The following is an 18,503-nucleotide window of genomic DNA, read 5'->3' as shown; positions in this document are numbered from 1 at the left end:
AATTTTGAACAACAACAAAAAAGTGGAAAATGGTATGCTTTGGTCTGTATTCAGATACCATCAGTTCTTTCTCTGGAGGTGGGTAGCATTTTTCATCTTGAGAGCTTTGGGATTGTTTTGGATCATTGTGTTGCTGAGAATAGCTAAGTCATCCGCCATTGTTCATCATACAATATTGCTGTTATGGTGTACAGTGTTCTTCTGGTCCTGCTCACTTCACTGAGTAAGATGTTTTAAATGTGGGGGTATTTCACAGAGGTCACCTAGTCCAACCATGATTTGAATCCAAATTAAAGGGTCTTTCCACCGAAGCTGCATTTGTTTTGTGAAGAAGTCAGGAATGTCATTTTTGAGAAGAAGGTGGAATGTACAGATTTCATGAGGATGCACTTTTTTTGCTTTTTTTTTTTTTTTTTGCAGCCACGGGACTCAATTTGTGGGGCACGATTATTGTCACAGGAGTGGTCTGCATCTTCTACAGCTCAATGGTATAACCATCACCTATTTCCACAGGGCCTTGCTGATTACTTATACAGTTATTCCTTCCACATCATGACTTTCCCCATTGCAGTTTCAGTATATCGTGAATCGGTGTAAGAAATTAAATGGGAATTCAGGGGGAGTTTTGCAGAAGCCACAGACAACACACAAAAAAGCTTAAAACTCAGAATGCATAACATATATGTATAGTATTGTATATATTTTATGTTTTAAACCATAATAACTCAGACTTTGTCTCTGGTACAAAGAGAGGGCCAAAAGATTTTCCAGATCACAAGGGTGCTGCTCCCCTAACCCCTGTGATATGGAAAGGATAGCTGTACTTCTCACTGACTCAGTAGCATTTAAAGGTCTCCTGGGTAAGCAGCATATCTTGTACTTTTCTAACTAAACCTGAAAAGAACTATTGTAGTGAAAAGTAGCTTATATTTCCTCTCCAGGTTGGTTTGTCTGTTTATTTGGGGTGACACTAGAGGGAAGAGAGTGTTCACATACTTTTCAGTGGGAGAAGGAAACTTGCAAGTTTCTATTGTTAAACCTGAAAATTTGGTTGAAGGAAACAACAGAGCTAGGTGATAGAAAAATCCATGTTGTTTATTATTTTCCCTTAAAGCATAGCGGAGCTAGCTTACTTGTACGTACAAGGAGTCAGAGTATAAACTCTGGCTGCCTGAACAAAGGAATGAGAAAACTTATATACGTTATTTTAGCAGAGCTAGCAAGCCTGTATGACTTCATTTTTATGACCCCCATGTATGTTTAACCATGATACAAGAAGAGGATTTTCCTTAATGGAATAGAGTTGTAAAGGATGTTGACAAAAGTCAATTGAAACTACAGCCCAGCGTCTCTGTGTCTCATTACATTCCATAACATAGTATATACCTGTAGAATATTAAGCAAGGTAATCTCTCTTGGGGTTAGGGTAATGTCCTTAATGATCTGGCCTTGTTGACAGAGGTAAGGGTATTGCCTGAGCAAACTTTTAGAGAGAACAAAGAAGCCCAGGTCCTGGATCTTCATCCAGTTACTCATTAATGGAGGCTCTGGGTCTGGTAGAAATTAGAAATGATATAAAATAGTATAATATTTTCCACACTATGCACAGACTCATATGGGATTCCCCTTCAATCTGGACTCAGAGGGTCTGGGTGAAAATCTTTGCTCTGCCTCTTACCACCTGTGTGACCTTAGGAAGGCTGTATAACCTCTCTGAGCTTTACTTTCATCATTTATGGAATGAGTGAGTTCAGAATTTTCCTTTCAGTTCAAATCCATAATCCTGTGATGAGAATAGTAATATATAATATAAAGCAACACTATGATTAATATAACAAATAATATATTATTATCATGTTTTATAAAATACATATGTTGTGGTATATTTACATGATGTAATTATAATATAACACGCTACAAATGATATATAAGCATATAACACATAGTATAATATAACATACATTATATTACTTGTGTGATATTATATTGTATATAATATTTATATATCACATATATTACAACATATTTTATGTATTACATGTAACAAGTGTAGCATATAACCATAGGTATTTATAGGTAGAAGGGATGTTATATTGTGCAATGTAATGTCACATATACCTACAAACATATTTGTGTGCTACATGTGTTCTATGTCATGTTGGACTCTATTATACATACAATATTCTATGTGCCATAACATATTGTGATATTATACATAAGATTTTATAACACAACTTTTTTTTCCCAAAGGGTGGATTCAAAGCTGTTGTCTGGATACATGTTTTCCAACTTGGAATTAAGATGGCTGGATTTTTTTCCGTGATCATACAGGGTACTGTGGTTCAAGGTGGAATTAACAATATCCTAAATGATTCCTATCATGGAGGAAGATTAAACTTCTGGGAGTAAGTTTCCATTTGTTTACTGGGAATGTGTATGTGTTTCTGTGTATTTTCATGATAAATCTTCAATAAAAATACAGTAGAATTTAAAGACGGCATCAAGGATGGTATGCAGTCCATCAGCAAGCCCATGCTGGCTCTTGTGCTTTGCGCAGGGGGAACAAAGATATGAAAAGATTAAAAGATGCCACCCTCAAGGAGCTTACATTCTAATGGGAGAAACATTCTATGTAGAAGTAGAAAATGACAAATAAGCTTCTAGGGCTTAGACGACAGGCTTTGGACCCCATATTTCAGTGTGGAATAGTGTAGGGGAAAGAAAATCACCCTTGGAATCAGGACGGATTTAAGGTCAAAAGCCGATCCTGACATTTGTTAGCTATGTGACTGCGGGCTAGTTACTTGACTTCTTTCTCCCTTAATTTTCCCAAATATGAAGATGATACCATTAGTGTCTTGTAAGAGGCAGCATAATGTAGCAACTGTAGGGTTGGCCTTGGAGGTATGAGCATCTGGATTCAAATTCTGCCTCTAAGCCATTCTAGCTGTGTGACTCTGGGCAAATCATAACTCTAAGGTTATGATTTACAGTAAGTTTTGATGGCCAGAAGCTGCCCACTTAACTGGGGGTTTACTGGCTGTATTCCTTCTTTCCTTCCTTCTTTCCTTCCTTCCTTCCTTTCCTCCTTTCCTCCTTCCTTCCATCGCAGTTCACTCTGAAGCAAGAACAAATACATGAATGATTAGAATCACAGCATGTTGGAGGTGATTGGGAGATTATCTAGCAAGAAAATCATGGTACAACCCCATCATTCGACAGATGAGGAAACTGAGGCCCAGAAAGTTAGCAACTCATCCCACATCACAAAGGAAGCAAATGGTGGAACCAGAATTCAAACTCGATTTCAATGCTTTTTATGTTGTCATCCACAGCCTCCTCTAGGCCAAACCTCTCATTTCATAGAGAGGGAAATGGAGGGTCATTGACAGTTATGATCATTCAAATATAAAGACCAGGTTCCTAATTCTTATGTCTCGGATTTCAGTGGGAAAACTTTACTTCACTGACTTCAATGTGAAATCTTTGGACAGTGTTCCTTTCTTTCTGACAGTCTCACTTGGTTCCTCTATTACTTGTTCAGCTTCAATCCCAGTCCTCTTCGAAGATACACCTTCTGGACGATCATCATTGGCGGTTCCATCACATGGCTCACCATCTTTGGTATCAATCCAGCTCAAATCCAGAGGTACAATGCCTGCAAAAGCCGTTTCCATGCAAAAATGTAAGAGCCATCCCGGTATTGTATATATAACCACACTCTTAAATGTCTTTTGGTTTTTTATGAAAGACTTTTTATAGAATAATTTTTATTTAATCCTCTTAATGATATATATTTTATAGGATATATTTATATGTTTTATATAATCCTTTTGCATAATAAATTAATAGTATTGATGAGGGACAGACAGTATGGTCTTGTGGTTAGAGAAAATTGTTCAGGTCTTGCTTCTGACCTATACCAGCTGTAAGACAACTTCTGACATATACTTGGCAAATCGTTAGCCTCTCAAGTCCTTTGGCAATTCTTTTGTCTAAGGAAGGCAAAGACATACAGGTACTGTATGGGGCTCGGAGAGGTTGAGGGATTTGCCCGGAGTCACACAAGTAGTAAGTGTCAGAGATGGGATATAAGCACAGGTCTTCCAGCAAGCCAATCAGTCTTGCCACTGGACCCAATATCCCCGGAGGAGAGAGTGAGGCTGATGACTTTGTGCAGCCCTGCCTTACTTATATCCGGTTCACTTGTAAGTCATGACATCACCTTCCTGATGTCATGGTCCTCTTTGAGAATGAAGGAGCTGGGATAGCTAGGCTGTGCAGTGGAGGGAGTGCCATGCATGGAATTAGATAGATTCATTTTCCTGAGTTCAATTCTGACCTCAGACACTTACTAGCTGTGTGACCCTGGGCAAGTCACTTAACTTTTAGTTTGCCTCAGTTTCCTCATCTGGGCTAGAGAAGGAAATGGCAAACCACTCCAGTATCTTTGCCAAGAAAACCCCAAAGAGGGTCACCAAGAGTCAGACACAACTACAACAACCTGGCAACAAAATTATGAGCCAGTACCATACTAGGCAATGTACCATATCACACACAAAAAAACGAAGCAGTCCCTGTTCTAAAGGAGTTTAGAAGTAACATTTCTAAATGTTATTTACCAATAAATATTTACCATTGTTTATATTACCAAATAAATACAGTATAACACTAAGGTAGTTAATACAATGTAGTTTGGGAGGGAGGTCACCAACTTTCTGAAGGGATCAGGAATGCCTTTATTTGAAGGGTAGGGCTTGGTTTACATCTTGAAGGAAGAGAGAAATTCTAAGAGGCAGAGAAGAGGAGTAAGTTCATTCCAGGTATGGAAGCCAACCAATGCAAAGACACAGATGTGGGAGATAGAATGCTGTCTGTGGGAAAGAGAAATACCTGGCCGTTTGTCTGGAGAATAGAGTTAGGGAAGGGAAGGGGTAAATAATACTGGAAAAATGGAAGAGGGACCAGGTTGTAAAGGGCTTTAAAAACCAAACACAGGAATTTGTATGCTAGCCTGGGGGAAATAGAAGAATGAATGAAATTATTGAGTAGAGGATGTCTGATCTCAACATAAAACTCCAGATCTGCCTTTTTAGGAACATCTTTTTGGCAACTTCATGGAGGATGGGCTGGAGTTGGAAGACCCTTGAGGCAGGAAGACCAATTAGGAGGCTGTTGCATTAGTTTAGGAGAGAAGTGAAGGCCTGTGTGAGTAGAGAGCAGGGGTGAGATGGGAGAATTGTTGTGGAGGTAGAAATGGCAAGACTTGGGTGCTGATCTGGTATATGGGTTGAGAGAGAATGAGGAGCTGAGGGTTAGAAAATGAGAATTTAAGGGAGGGGTAGGGTAAGTTTCTTTTCTGTACAGCACTTGAGGGGAGTATTGGAAAGAGTACTGAACTTGTCATCAGAGGGCCTGAGAATCAAACCCAAGCTCCATCACTTGCAATCTCTGTGGCCTTGGGTAAGTTGGTTAACCTCTTTGGGCCTCAGTTTACTCATCTGTAAAATGAGGGAATTGGAAAAGATGATCTCTTGGGTCCAGCTCTAGGGCTATGTAGCCATCATTGACTGTTCTCCCAAAAAATAATGGTAAGATATTTAAAAAGCAGTTAAAATTGTTCTGGCTTTTGAATCTTACATTACAAGAGGGAAAATGTAAAGATTTACATGTGCGTCATCACTAAAAAAAAACCTCAAACCACTTGTTGAGCTTCTATCATGCTACGAATTGATGATACAGGGTAACATCAAGATGAGCTCTGTCTCCAAGGAGCTAGGAGTCAAGTCAACAAAGATGTATTAAGCACCTACTCTATGCTAAATACGGAGGGCACAAATACATAAGCAAAAAGAAAGATGAACCCTGCACCCAAGGAATTTACATTGGAAGGGGGTTTCTAGGCGGCGCCATAGTGCACTGAGTGCTGGGGTGGAGTCAGGAAGATTCATCTTTGATTTCAGATCTGGCCACAGACACTTACTAGCTGTATGACCCTGGGCAAGTCACTTAACCCTGTTTGCCTTAGTTTCCTCATCTGTAAAATGAACTGGAGAAGGAAATGGCAGACCACTCCAAAATCTTTTCCAAGAAAACTCCAAATGGGGCAACAAAATGTTGGACACAACTGAAAAAAAAAAAGACTGAGCAAGGGGAAAGACAATACCCACTCTACAGCCCCACTCTGCAATCCAGTGAAACTGGATCATATATCTTTATATAAAAGTTAGCTGAAAAGCAGGTGGGTGAGTAGGTTCTCATAAGGGGAATGGCAATGGGAAGAATCAGAAAAATGAAATTTAAACACCTGAAAAGCCAAATTATCCTAAAAGGGGTAACTGATAATCCAGCAGAATATTACAAGTGGTGTTAGTCTACATGTCAGTGCCAAATGGGCAGTAAATACAGAAGATGCCCTATTAGTTTAGAAGAAGGACACAATGCTGGGACTTGCTCTTAGAAGGCTTCTTGGAGGTGGAGGGATTGAAGGTCAGTCTTAAAACATGCTTAGAATTTGCCTCAGGAAAGAAGAGGTGAAGATCTGACCCCACTGGGAACTGATATAGAGTTAAAAGAATGAGGAAAACTTATGTCTGAGAGAGTGTTAGCAGATGGTTTTATGTGGAGCAAATATTTGAATAGAAAGAAATAAGGTTGGTTGGGGCCAGTTCATGGAGCCCTTTGAATGCTGGGCTAAATTTGGAATTTATCCTATAGGCAAAGGGCAAGGCACTGGTGATTTTGGAGCTAGGAAATGACCTGACCAAAGCAATGTTTGAGGAAGCTTATTCTCTACCTGGTGTACAGGACTGAATTTTCAAGAATTGCTTCTAGGAAGAGATAAATTAGTACTATAGACTTAAAAGATGATGGTGGGTGGGGACTAGTAAGGAAGAAATGGTGAATCAAGTAAGCAAGCATTTATTAAATTATGTCAAGTCAAGAAACATTCATTAAGTCCTTACTATGTGCCAGGTACTGTGCTGTGCACTATAGATACAAGGGCAGAAACAAAACAGTCTCTGCCTTCAGGGAGTTTATATTCTATTAATTAGCCAAGCAATATGCACAGTTTTAAAGATACATAATATATATTTGAAGCATTTACAGAGATTTATATTGCTTTAGAGTGTAAGCTTGTTGAGGGCAGGGACTGTTTTTCTTTTTGTTCACTATATCCCCAGCACTTAGCAAATGTCTGGTACATAGTAGGGAGCACTTAATAAATGTTTATTGGATTGGATATACAAGGTAACTGGGAGGAAGAGGTTACTAGGAAATGGGAAATGGATCAGGAAAGCCCATGTAGGAGGTAATGTCTGAGCTGAACCTTGAAGGAAACTAAAGATTCTAAGAGACAGAGGTGCTGAGGGAATGTATCCTAGGCGTGGGAGATGGGCTGTGCAAAGGGGGAAATGGGAGATGGAATCTTATGTGTAAGGAAGGGAAAGATGTTTGGCTGAACCAAAGCCTATATGAAGGGCAAGTGCTGGGGATACAAAGAAAGGCAAAAGATAGTTCCTGCCCTCAGGAAGCTCAGATTCTAATGAGGAAAGACAACAGACAAACAGAAGCTGAAAAGCAGGAGAAGTTCTGAGAAGTGCAACTGGGTGGGAAATGAAGAAATGACTGGTCTGGGTATCCTTGAGAGGAGAATCTGAGAGGAGCCTCTCTACCCTCCATTCAGGGAGAAGGTGGGGCTCCAGGGGCAAGAAAGTATTGATGAGCAATATATGGAGGATCTGAGAGGAGCCTCTCTACCCTCCATTCAGGGAGAAGGTGGGGCTCCAAGGGCAGGGAGTATTGATGAGTAATATATAGTAAGAGTGAAAATATGTTGAATCCAGGTTCTGAAGGGCTTTCAGTGCCCAAAAGAGGGATTTACATTTGATCCTACAAGTAATAGTAAGCCAGTGGAGTTGGTTGAGCAGGGGTGATTCTCAAGTGTTTGAGTACAGATTAGATGAAGGGTGGGTCCAAAGTTTTAAAACTGGGCAAGTGGGATTTTCTTTTGGAGTGTGGGATGGACTCATTGACCACTGAGCTTCCTTCTGACTCTAAAATTCTGTGATTCTGAGAAGACAGAGAAGGATATGTAAAAGAGGCATGAAGCAAATCTGGAAGGCGTAGCATCTTGGAAGTCAAAAAGTGAATTTTCATCACTCAATTGGTCAATCAACAAGAGGTTAGTAAATTTCTTTTTATGCTTCAAGCACTGTGCTAGGTCCTGGGAAATATAAGTAGGCCATTTGTCACTAGATTACAGAGTATATGAAGAAGGGGGTTTGAGGCATAAGGTGTAAGAAGACTAGAAAGGTGGGGGGAAGGCAGGTTATGAAGAGCATTGAATGCCAAGCAGGATTTTTTTTTTGATCCTGGAAGTAATAGGGAGTCACTGAAGTTTATTTATTGAGGGAGTGACATGGTTAGACTTGTGCCTTGGTTAGACAGCTGAGTAGATGATGAAATCAGGAGAGACTTGGGGCAAAGAGATCAACCAGAAGGCTGTTGTAATAGTCCAGGCATAAGATAATGAGGGACTACACCATTGGATTTTTGAGTTCCTTGAGGGCAGAGGTTACTTTATGCCTTTCTTTGTATCTCTGGCATTCAGAATGTCATCTAGAACATAGTAGGCACTTAATAAATGTTTATTAATTCTGACTCAGGGTAGTGGCGGTGTCAGAAGAGAGAAGGAGTTATAGTTTAGGGATGTTACAGAGGTAGAATTGATAGAACTTGACAACAGACTGGATTTGGGGAATGAGAGAGAATAAGGAGTTAAGGATAACACCTAGGTTATGAGCCTGCATGACTGGGAGGATGGTGGTATTATTCCACAGTAACAGGGAAGTTAGGAAGTGAGGAGAGTTTGTGGGGGAAGGTATTAAGCTCAGTTCTGGACATGTTGTATGTACAATGTGCACAGAACATTTATTTCAAGACACCAATAGGCAGTTGGAGATGTGAGCGTGAAGGTCAGGAAAGAGGTTAGAGGGCTGGATAAGTAGATCAGAAAGTTAACATAGAGATGATAAATGAATACATGAGAGTTGATCCGATCACCAGGCAGAAAGTATATAGGAAGAGAAGACAAGGGGACCTAAGATGAAACTTTGAAGGACAGTCATTGTTAGTGGACATACCCCCATAGTTAATGTCCAAGTGGTCAATGAGTTAGATAGGTACAGGGTTAGATGGAATTAGGGTTATGGGTCAAAATTCATAAAAAATAAAATTTTTGCAAGGTTGGCCCTATCATTACAGGAGGGAACAGGAGAGGCTTTGTGTAGAAAGTGTCTCAAACAGTTTTTGAAGGAAACAAGGGATTCCTAAAGGTAGCAGTGAAGTGAGTATACATGCTGAACGTGGGGACAGATAGTGCAAAAGTTCGGAGCTATGAGTTGGATTCCATTGTCTAAGGAATAATCAGAACACCAGTTTGTCTAGATGTTCCTTTGTGGAAAGGGAAGCAGTATTATAACACTGTTTGAAAGGTAGGTTGGGTCTAGGCCAGGGCTGTCCAACCCTAGGCCATCCCAGGGCTCAGCTTCATTTACTGAAGCATTAATTAAAAATCTAATATGCATTCTATGCATAAAATCGCACAAAGTCGCACCACGGGCCACATCTTGGACAGCTCTGGTCTAGGCTATGAAGGGATTCAAAAGCCAAACAAAGGAGATTGTATTTGATATTAAAAGCAATTGGGAACCACTAGAGTAGAGGAATGACATGGTGCAATCTGAACTCCAGGAAAATCACCTTGGCAGCTGTGTGAGGATAGACTGGATAGGGGAGAGACTCAACGTGGGGAGATCAACAAGAAGGCTAATGTCCAGGTGGAGCCAATGAGGGGCTGAGCCAGGAGGGTGGCTGTGAATATGAGAGATATTGTGGAGGTAGAAATAATTTGGAGAATGTAGGAGTGATATTAAGAATGTTCAATGCTCCATAGCAGTCAAGAAGAATGACTGAGAAAAGACCATTGAATTTGGTAATGGGAACACAGAAGACCTCCAAAATTTTAATTTCAGTAGAGATAGTAGGAACCAGATTTCAGGGTACTGACACTGCACTGTATCACTGAACAGAGTCCTTGGGAATTAGAGCTTCTCTATGAGCACAGACCCCTTCTCGAGAAAGATTTTTAAGGTGCATAGAGATACAAAGAATTTCCGTTTAATCTGCAGTGGATATATGAAACTAAACTGGTAAATTACGGGAAAACTGTGTCAGAAATATGCTCTTTTTAGATACAAAGTACCTCTGGGTTGTTTATACATCCATAAGTTCATTGTTTCGAGTATTCCCTCCTGCAGTTCAGATCAGAGATCATTAGTGCCCTCTCATCTTGCCCACATCCTCCAATAAATCCTTCAAAGAGAGTCTACTCAATGGGTTGGAAGCCTTACTCTAGAGTCTAGGTCTTTTAACATTTCCATGAGTAGAAAACTGTCAAGTAATTTGGCAGAAACTAAGGACACACCAATATCTCACACAATGTACCAAGATAAGCTCAAAATGGGTACATGATTTAGACTGAAAGGGTGATATCATAAGGAAATTAGTGGAGCATGGAAGGAATTATGTGTGACATCTATGGAAAGATCAAGAGTTCATGACAAAAGAAGAGAGAAAAAGGTTCACAGGATGTAAAGTGGATGATTTTGATTACATAAAAATAAAACATTTTTCACAAACAAAACCTTGCACCTAAAATTAGAAGTAAAGCATGAAATTGAGGAAAAATCTTTGCAGCAAGTTTCTCTGATAAAGGTCTCATTCTAAAATATATAGGGAAATTAGACAAATTTATAAGACTAAAAGCCATTTCCCAATTGACAAATGGTCAAAGGATATCAGTAGGTAGTTTTCAGGGAAGAAATCAAAGCTGTCAATAGCATTATGGAAAAATGTTCTAAATCACTAATAATTAGAGAAATGCAAATTAAAGGAACTCTGAGGTACCACCTCATATCCGTTAGATTATCTAATGTGTGGGATGAAAGACCTTCACCAATTAAATTTGTAATAAGGAGCCATCTCAGGGTGGGAACAGAAATAAATTTTATTCAGTTCTTGAGAATTGGGTGTCCTGTGCTAGCACAGAGCAGAACCAGCAAAGGAGGCGCTTTACAAGGGGCAAAGCACCCATAATTATACCTAACACAAGAGAATTCCTGCCCACCTCTGATCCTTCTCACCATTGGCTGGGAGGTGGGCTTACAATCTGAGCATGAAAGCTAGACAAAGAACTGGAAAGTTGAGGCACAGAAACTCCAATTCCCATTCCCTTAGTGATTACAACTGAGGTGACATCTATAAATCTAAAGAAGGAGAATAGGATAAGGGGAGGGGGAGACCCTCTCCATTCTTTACAGTAGAGAAAAACAGGTCATTATGACTCTGTTCTTACTGAGCAAATCTTTAAACTAGCACCAGAAGAAAGAACAAAAGTTTCAGGGTAAACTTTCCCAGAGGCTGAGCCATCAGAGTCTCACAGCCTCAGAATTTTTTTTTTCACTTCCCTATTTCTTGATTTTTAAACATTTCTTAGTATAGATGTAGATAAATATTTACACATATTTTCCCTGTGAAGTCTTCACATTTTATTTACCTCACACAGCTAAGATGACAGCAAAAGGAAAATGACAAATGCTGGAGGGGATATAGGAAAAATAGATATATTAATACACTGTTGTTAGAACTTTGAAGTAGTCCAGGCACTCTGGAGAACAATTTGGAACTATGCCCAAAGGGCTATAAAACTGTGCATCTCCTTTGTCTCAGCCATGCCATTACTAGGTCTGTATCCCAAGGAGATCAAAGAAAAAGGAAAAGAACTCATATGTATAAAAATATTTATAGCAATTCTTTTGGTTGTGGCAAAATTTGGAAGCTAAGAGGATACCCATCAATCAGGGATTGGCTGAACAAATTAGGATAAATTAATGTGGTGGAATGCTATTGTATCATATGAAGTGATGAAGGGGATAGCTTCATAAATATCTGGCAAGACGTGTATGAATTAATGCAAAGTGAAGTGAGCAGAATCAGGAGAACAATTTATACAGTAATAACAATATTGTAAAGATAATCAATTTGAAAGACTTGGTAATGACCCACTATAGTTCCAAAGGACTCATGATGAAACAAGCTACCCTGTCCACCTCTAGATAGAAAATTGATGAGTTCATGAATCCACACATCCCATTAAGAGTACTTTTGACAAATGTTCTATTTTTCCAAGTCTAGCCTTGATTATAGCCCAAAGGTTTTCTTTTCTTTTCAGTGCCATGTTGTAGAATGGACACTGGTAAAGTGGAAAGTTTCTAGAAGAGGGCAGCCATGATGGTGAAAGAACCCAAGTTCATGTTATTTGGGAGGGTTGACTAAAGGAACTAGGGATATTTAGCCTAGATTGGGGAAAACTGGCCAGGAGGTGGGGGTGAGAGGAGAGACACTGTCTTTAGGTATTTGAAAATCTACCACATTGAATAGGCATTAGATTTGTATTCTTTGTCCCTAGAGGGCAGATTTAAAAGCAAAACATGGAAGTTACAAAGAGGCACAGTTAAAAAATTTCCATGACAGTCAGAACTATCCCCAAGGCTAGATGAATGAAGGCTAGATGAACCTTTGTTGCCTATATTGTAGTGGGCATTCCTCATGAGGTAGGGCTTGCAGTAAATGGCTACTGGGATCTTTCCAACTGTTGAAACATGCTTAGTCTACCATGCATCTTTCTTTTGCCTGTGGTTGACCCATAATTCTGTTTCTTCAAGAAAATTCTAGTGTTTCATGATTTATAGCCATACTGTGTCATCAGAACATTACTATTATTTAAAAGATGGGGTTTTTTTGTGACAGAAAATGAGTAATTTAGGATCATTCAAAGAACTACACTATTTCTCAAGTGCAATCTAGCTTGCTTTTTTGGGAGGAAGAGGAGTGCAGTTCTCTGGAGTCAGAGAACCTGGGTTCAAATGCTACCAGCTCTCTAGCAGCATGACCTGGGGCAAATCACTTGACTTCTTCTTTTGTTTTTGTGTCTTAGTTACATTTTTTTTCAATTAACAAGCATTCATTTTCTGTCCCTCCCACTCTTCCCCTATTAAAAAGAAAGAGGTATCCTTTGCAACAGATAAGTATGAACAAGTAAAATAAATTTCTCCATTGACCATCTCCAAAAATGTATATCTCATTTTGCATGTTGAATCCAGCATTTTTCAGGAGCAGGGTAGCATTCATTCTTCATTATTAGTTATCTGGAAATATGGTCACGGTATTGCTTATTGTTCTTCTGGTTCTGCTCACTTCACTTTGCCTCAGTGCATACAAGTCTTCTCAGAATTCTCTGAAATTTTCCCTTTGTCTTTAGGTTTAGAGAGCAAAACACATTCACGGTCAAATTCATCTGCTTTCCTTCATTAGTTGCTGTTATAAAGAGAAATGGTTACACCAGAATAAACCAAACAATTTTCTTTTTTCCAATTAAAAGATGATATTTATTTACCCAATGAAGTATGGAAGCAAAATGATGATGCCTGTTTTTCCTCCCAGATGATGTTTCCTAAAAAGCCTTAGCACATTAAAGATGGCATTTTATTTATTGTTTGTTTTTGTAGGGCCCTTTATATAAATCTTATAGGATGCTGGGGAATTCTTGCCTGTACAACGTTGTGTGGTCTTGTCCTTTATTCAAGATACCATGACTGTGATCCATGGACATCAAAGAAAGTATCGGCACCAGACCAGGTTCAGTACTACAACTATTTTATGAACACATTAGCCATAGATCATGAAATAAAATTGTTGCTTCAGAGTGCTCCTACATGTTCAGTGAACAATAGGTGGGCACACTAGAAACTATTAAAAGATTAGGCAAATTTGTGTATTAGGATGTACATAGATGTGTATATGTACAGCTGTTTGATGAATCCTGGATGTAAAATTAAAATATGGAAACCTGAAGAAAATATTAAGAGAAACTGATACTTAATAGAAATATTTCTGGCTGAGTAACAGCTATCATGGGTTGGTCTCAACCATGAATTTTAAAGGTCAGTTTAAATATAAATGTAAAAACCAGTAGGAAAATAGCAGGAAATCTTGTAGTGCCAGAACATAGTGTGTCCTTTTTCCAGACACAGTCTAATGCTCACACAGTTTTCTAATCATTGATGAAACTAAGGGTGTTTTCCAAATTCTACCTTTGAATCAAATCCCCCAGGTTTAAGAATGTGCTGCACATTCACATAAAATAAACTCTGGAAAATTCAGTGTATACTACTTTTGAAGATTCTAAGGCATATTTTCCAATATAAATGAATACTTTTCTTTTTTAAAGTTTGTGTTACTTTCTTTTGTTTTTATGTCATTTTTATTTCTGAATAAATCTCTCCTCTCTTATCCATCCAACCTCTTGCAACAAAGAATATTTTTTAAAAAACAAAAAAAATCTGAATACAACAAAACAAAACAAAAAAAATCATACCATTCAACAAATCCAAGCACACATCAACCATTATCTGACAACTGCCAGATGTGGTGTATTCCGTTCCAACAGTCCCCCATTTCTGTACCTGAAGGGAGGTCCATTTTTAAAACTTATTTTCTGGGACCAAGGTTGGTCATTTATTATAATGAAAAGGACATTTATTCTGACTAATTATTCGATCATTGAATACCTTCAGTAAAACACCCTTGGCTTTGAAACTCTAGGTGCATCTAGCAATAGCAAAGCTCTTATACTACTGGATTTTGGTGCAGCTTATTGTGAGGTAAAAGATTGGGATTTGGTATATTTTCACCATCTGTTTATGGGACAGTGATACTTCATTTTCCTTGTGGACTAAGCTTTTATTAATAAGAAATTGGAAGTATGAGCTCTTCTGTAGAGAGGACTTTAAGGTTCACAAAGAACTTTCATTATAGTCTGTGAGGCAGGTAGTATAATTATTATTGTAACCATTTTATAGATGATTAAATTGATACTCAGAGAAAATAAGTGATTTGCTGATGGTACCACAGCAAGTATCAGAATCCTGATTTGAACTCATTTCTCCCGAATCCAAGTTCCACGATCTTTCTTTGTGACTGTTTATTATAGAACCATTACTATAGAAAGAATTTTATGAAAATAGAAATAATTTTATGAAAAAAGTAGATCTAATATGCAAAGATTTTAAACTTCATTATGATATTAAAGATGATTCAATGTTTAATGGATCTTGTATTTAGAATTTTGTTCAAAGTAGAATGTTAAAAAGGACATGGAAGAAATTGTTTGGTTGTCATGCCTGCAGAAACTTCATCTTTTCTTGATGAAAAGAATTTATAAACTTTGGAAAAACCATCCCTGATCTGTTGTTAAATTTGTTAATGTTTTAAATGAACAATATTGGTCAATATGGTTAAAATTATCAAAATGTATACATAATGTGCCTTCACACTCTATTATTAATCAATTCCATTGAGGTTGACCCTGACAAGAAAGGTGCCTGTGATCCATTGGGTTATGGTTGTAGAAATCACCTTTAGAAGATTATTCACAAGTCAGAGGATCAGGAAATAACCAAAAGTTTTCTGGAAAATGAGAAAATTTCTTTGGGGAAGGCCATTTCATCTTCTTGTTCAATAATCTATGTCCCCAAAGGGCAATCACATCACATTCCCCTGAATATATATAACAAATTGTGGTCCTAGAATATAATGGAACATTAATGTTCTGTAGGAAATGATGAGCATGATGAAATGGGGAAAAACTTAAATATTCTTGTACAAAGTGAAATAAGCAGCACCAGAAAAATGATATACATAATGACTATAATAATTTAAGTTGAAAAATGAACAACCACAAAACATTCAAAACTGAATATTGCAAAATTGCAAAGAATGTGCTTGGCGATAAAGAAGAGATATGGGAAAACACTGTTCCTCCCCATCCCTCACCCTATTCCTTTCAGAAGGTCAGAGGTCTAGTGGTGTGGAACTTTGCAAATAAAGCAATATTGTTTTAATGTGTTGATATCTTTCACTCAATTTTTCTCCTTCCTCTTTCTTTTTCTTTTTACAAAAATTCCTTTATACAAGGGATGGTAGCTCTTGGTTGGGGGCAGGAGGGAAGAGGTACTCAATAAAATTTAGGTGGTATAAAAACAAAAGAAACCAATACAATCTATTTAAAAGCAAAAGAGAAATATTTACTTTTTAAAAAGGCAAAGTTTTGTTACTGAGTTAGTTATCTTAAATATTCATCCATTTGAAAGAGCTCATTCTCTGACGATGCTGGATAAATGAGAAATTGATTTTCTTCATCACTATTATACATTTATTTCTATAATAAGGAGTAACATTAATAAACTTTGGACTTTCAGCTCATGCCCTATTTAGCACTGGACATTCTGCAAGATTTTCCAGGACTCCCAGGACTCTTTGTGGCATGTATATATAGTGCAACACTGAGGTATGAACTTTATGTAATTAATGAAGTATAATTTTGGAGTGCTTTGTAAAAGAGCTTTATATTTTATGAGCTGAAGTTGAATTCCAACCACAGGAATGATAAGCTTGCAACCTAGGCATGTATTCTATTTAATACTTCCAGGAACCATGATTTCATCATTGGGTAGTTTACTGATACCTTCATAGGCATAAATATATTCCCTATATCTTTATAGATGGTTTTCATCAGTTGTCACAACTAAGAAATATCTCCTCAAGGTCATACATGGTTGATCAGCTTCTTTGGACTTATGCTGCCTGGTTATCAGGCAATCGTCCTTTGTTGGGACCACATTGGAAGCCTTTCCATCTGGCTCACTTCTCCCAGAGCTAATGTTTTGCTCTTGGAGTCCTAGAGAGCTCAGAGTCACCTCATTGTCACAATGAGGGACCCAAGTGTTGTTTCATTACCTGTATTAACCAAATCAGAGAGATAGGTTATATTATCCCCCATCCCCACCCCCAGGATGTTAGCTATTCAGTGGGAGGTTTCATGTTTAATGAAACTCATTCTCATGTAGTGTGTTTCCATATTCCTAGTGAGGTTTCAGTAATAATAATTCAGTGTCATCAGTTTTCCCTTTTCCCTAAAGATTTCACTATTGGCCAAAAATAGAAGCATGAGTTATTTGTCTTAAATACATGAATGGGGCAGCAGCAAGGAATAGTAGATAGAATGCAGAAGTCAGAAAGATCTCGGTCCAATTTCTGCCTTTCATGCTTCCTAGCTTTGTGATCCAATGGACTTTGATATCTCTGGATTTTGGCCAATGCTCTAATGACAGATATTCTCCACCTTTCTTGTGTGTCCTGGACCCCATTTTGGCAATCTGGTGAAGAATATGGATGGACTCCTTCTTAGAATAATACTTTTAAATGTATAAAATAAAATACATAAGATTGCAAGAAAACCAATTAATTATATTGAAAGTCACATAAAAATATTTTTAAAAACAGGTTGACGAGTACTAGGTTAAGAATTTCTGTAGAATCTAAGAGTTTAAGATAGCAATGGGTTGTGATTTCCATTGGTGGATGGAGATCCTGCAATCACAAAATCCTAGGTTGCTGATGTATTAGCATATAGGCATGGTTACAAAATGGGAAGACATGCAGAATGTAGAGTATCTATTTCCTTGTTGAATTTATTGAATTTATGTGTATTGCATATGTATACTGAATTATATGTATTTGCTTTTCCAAGGATCCCATTTTTATGTTCAAACCAGTTTATTTTTTGTTGTAAATTATCTCTTGAAAACTTGAGTTCTTAATATGATTTCTTTCTAGGGAATAAGATTTATTATTAATATTTTTGGCATTAGGGGTATGGTGGCATAGTGGATAGAGAGTTGGCCATGGAGTAGGGATGATCTGGGCTCACTTCCACCCAGGAATCATATTGGTTCTTTGGCCATGGGCAAGTTACTGCTCTTCTCTATTCCTTAATGAATTCCCTTAGATGACAAGTTGAGAAATAATTGTTGATTTGCATCGGCAGAGGGTGTTTCCATACTGGGAGGGACCCACTCCAGTGGTCTTCCCACTTCTGCCCACCATACCCACCAAAACAAATTTGTAGCTTATTTTCCATGACTACCTTTAATGATTCTTTTAGAACTGTGATTGGCACATAGTAGGTACTTAGTAAATACATAATTTTCATTCATTCATTATCAATATGTAATTCAGTTCAGGTGAAAGCTCTGGTTAAAGTCTCTTAATCATAATGAATACCATAATCATACTTTCTTTCCTCATGTACAGAAGAGTGACTGAAAAGTTAGAAATATTAAAGAAAAACCTTGTTGTCTTCAAGCATTTCTATTCTATCTTTCTGAATAATGGAAAGTAGTCTGTTATATTGAGAAAAGCACAGGATTTGGAGTCAGAGGGACTGGTTCAAAAAACCTTCATCATGCCACTTGTTACCTGTGTGACCTTGGACAGGTCATTTCCAACCTCTGGGCCTTAGTTCTCATATACAAAACAAG

General features: G+C 38.0%; 1 protein-coding gene across 1 annotated transcript in view; it reads left to right on the top strand.

Moving 5' to 3' along the window:
* LOC118851355 (sodium-coupled monocarboxylate transporter 1-like) overlaps nucleotides 1–18,503 on the top strand; it is a 48,400-nt gene that overhangs the window by 9,207 nt on the left and 20,690 nt on the right. Inside the window, exons 4-8 of the mRNA XM_036760800.1 lie at nucleotides 421–488; nucleotides 2,251–2,405; nucleotides 3,545–3,685; nucleotides 13,632–13,761; nucleotides 16,383–16,471. Of these exons, the coding sequence (XP_036616695.1) occupies nucleotides 421–488; nucleotides 2,251–2,405; nucleotides 3,545–3,685; nucleotides 13,632–13,761; nucleotides 16,383–16,471 (583 nt within the window). The remainder of the gene's footprint in view (nucleotides 1–420; nucleotides 489–2,250; nucleotides 2,406–3,544; nucleotides 3,686–13,631; nucleotides 13,762–16,382; nucleotides 16,472–18,503) is intronic.

Source organism: Trichosurus vulpecula, chromosome 5 (genome assembly GCF_011100635.1).
Source record: "Trichosurus vulpecula isolate mTriVul1 chromosome 5, mTriVul1.pri, whole genome shotgun sequence".
In the NCBI taxonomy this organism is placed as follows: domain Eukaryota; kingdom Metazoa; phylum Chordata; class Mammalia; order Diprotodontia; family Phalangeridae; genus Trichosurus; species Trichosurus vulpecula.
This window is presented reverse-complemented; position numbering and strand designations above follow the sequence as displayed.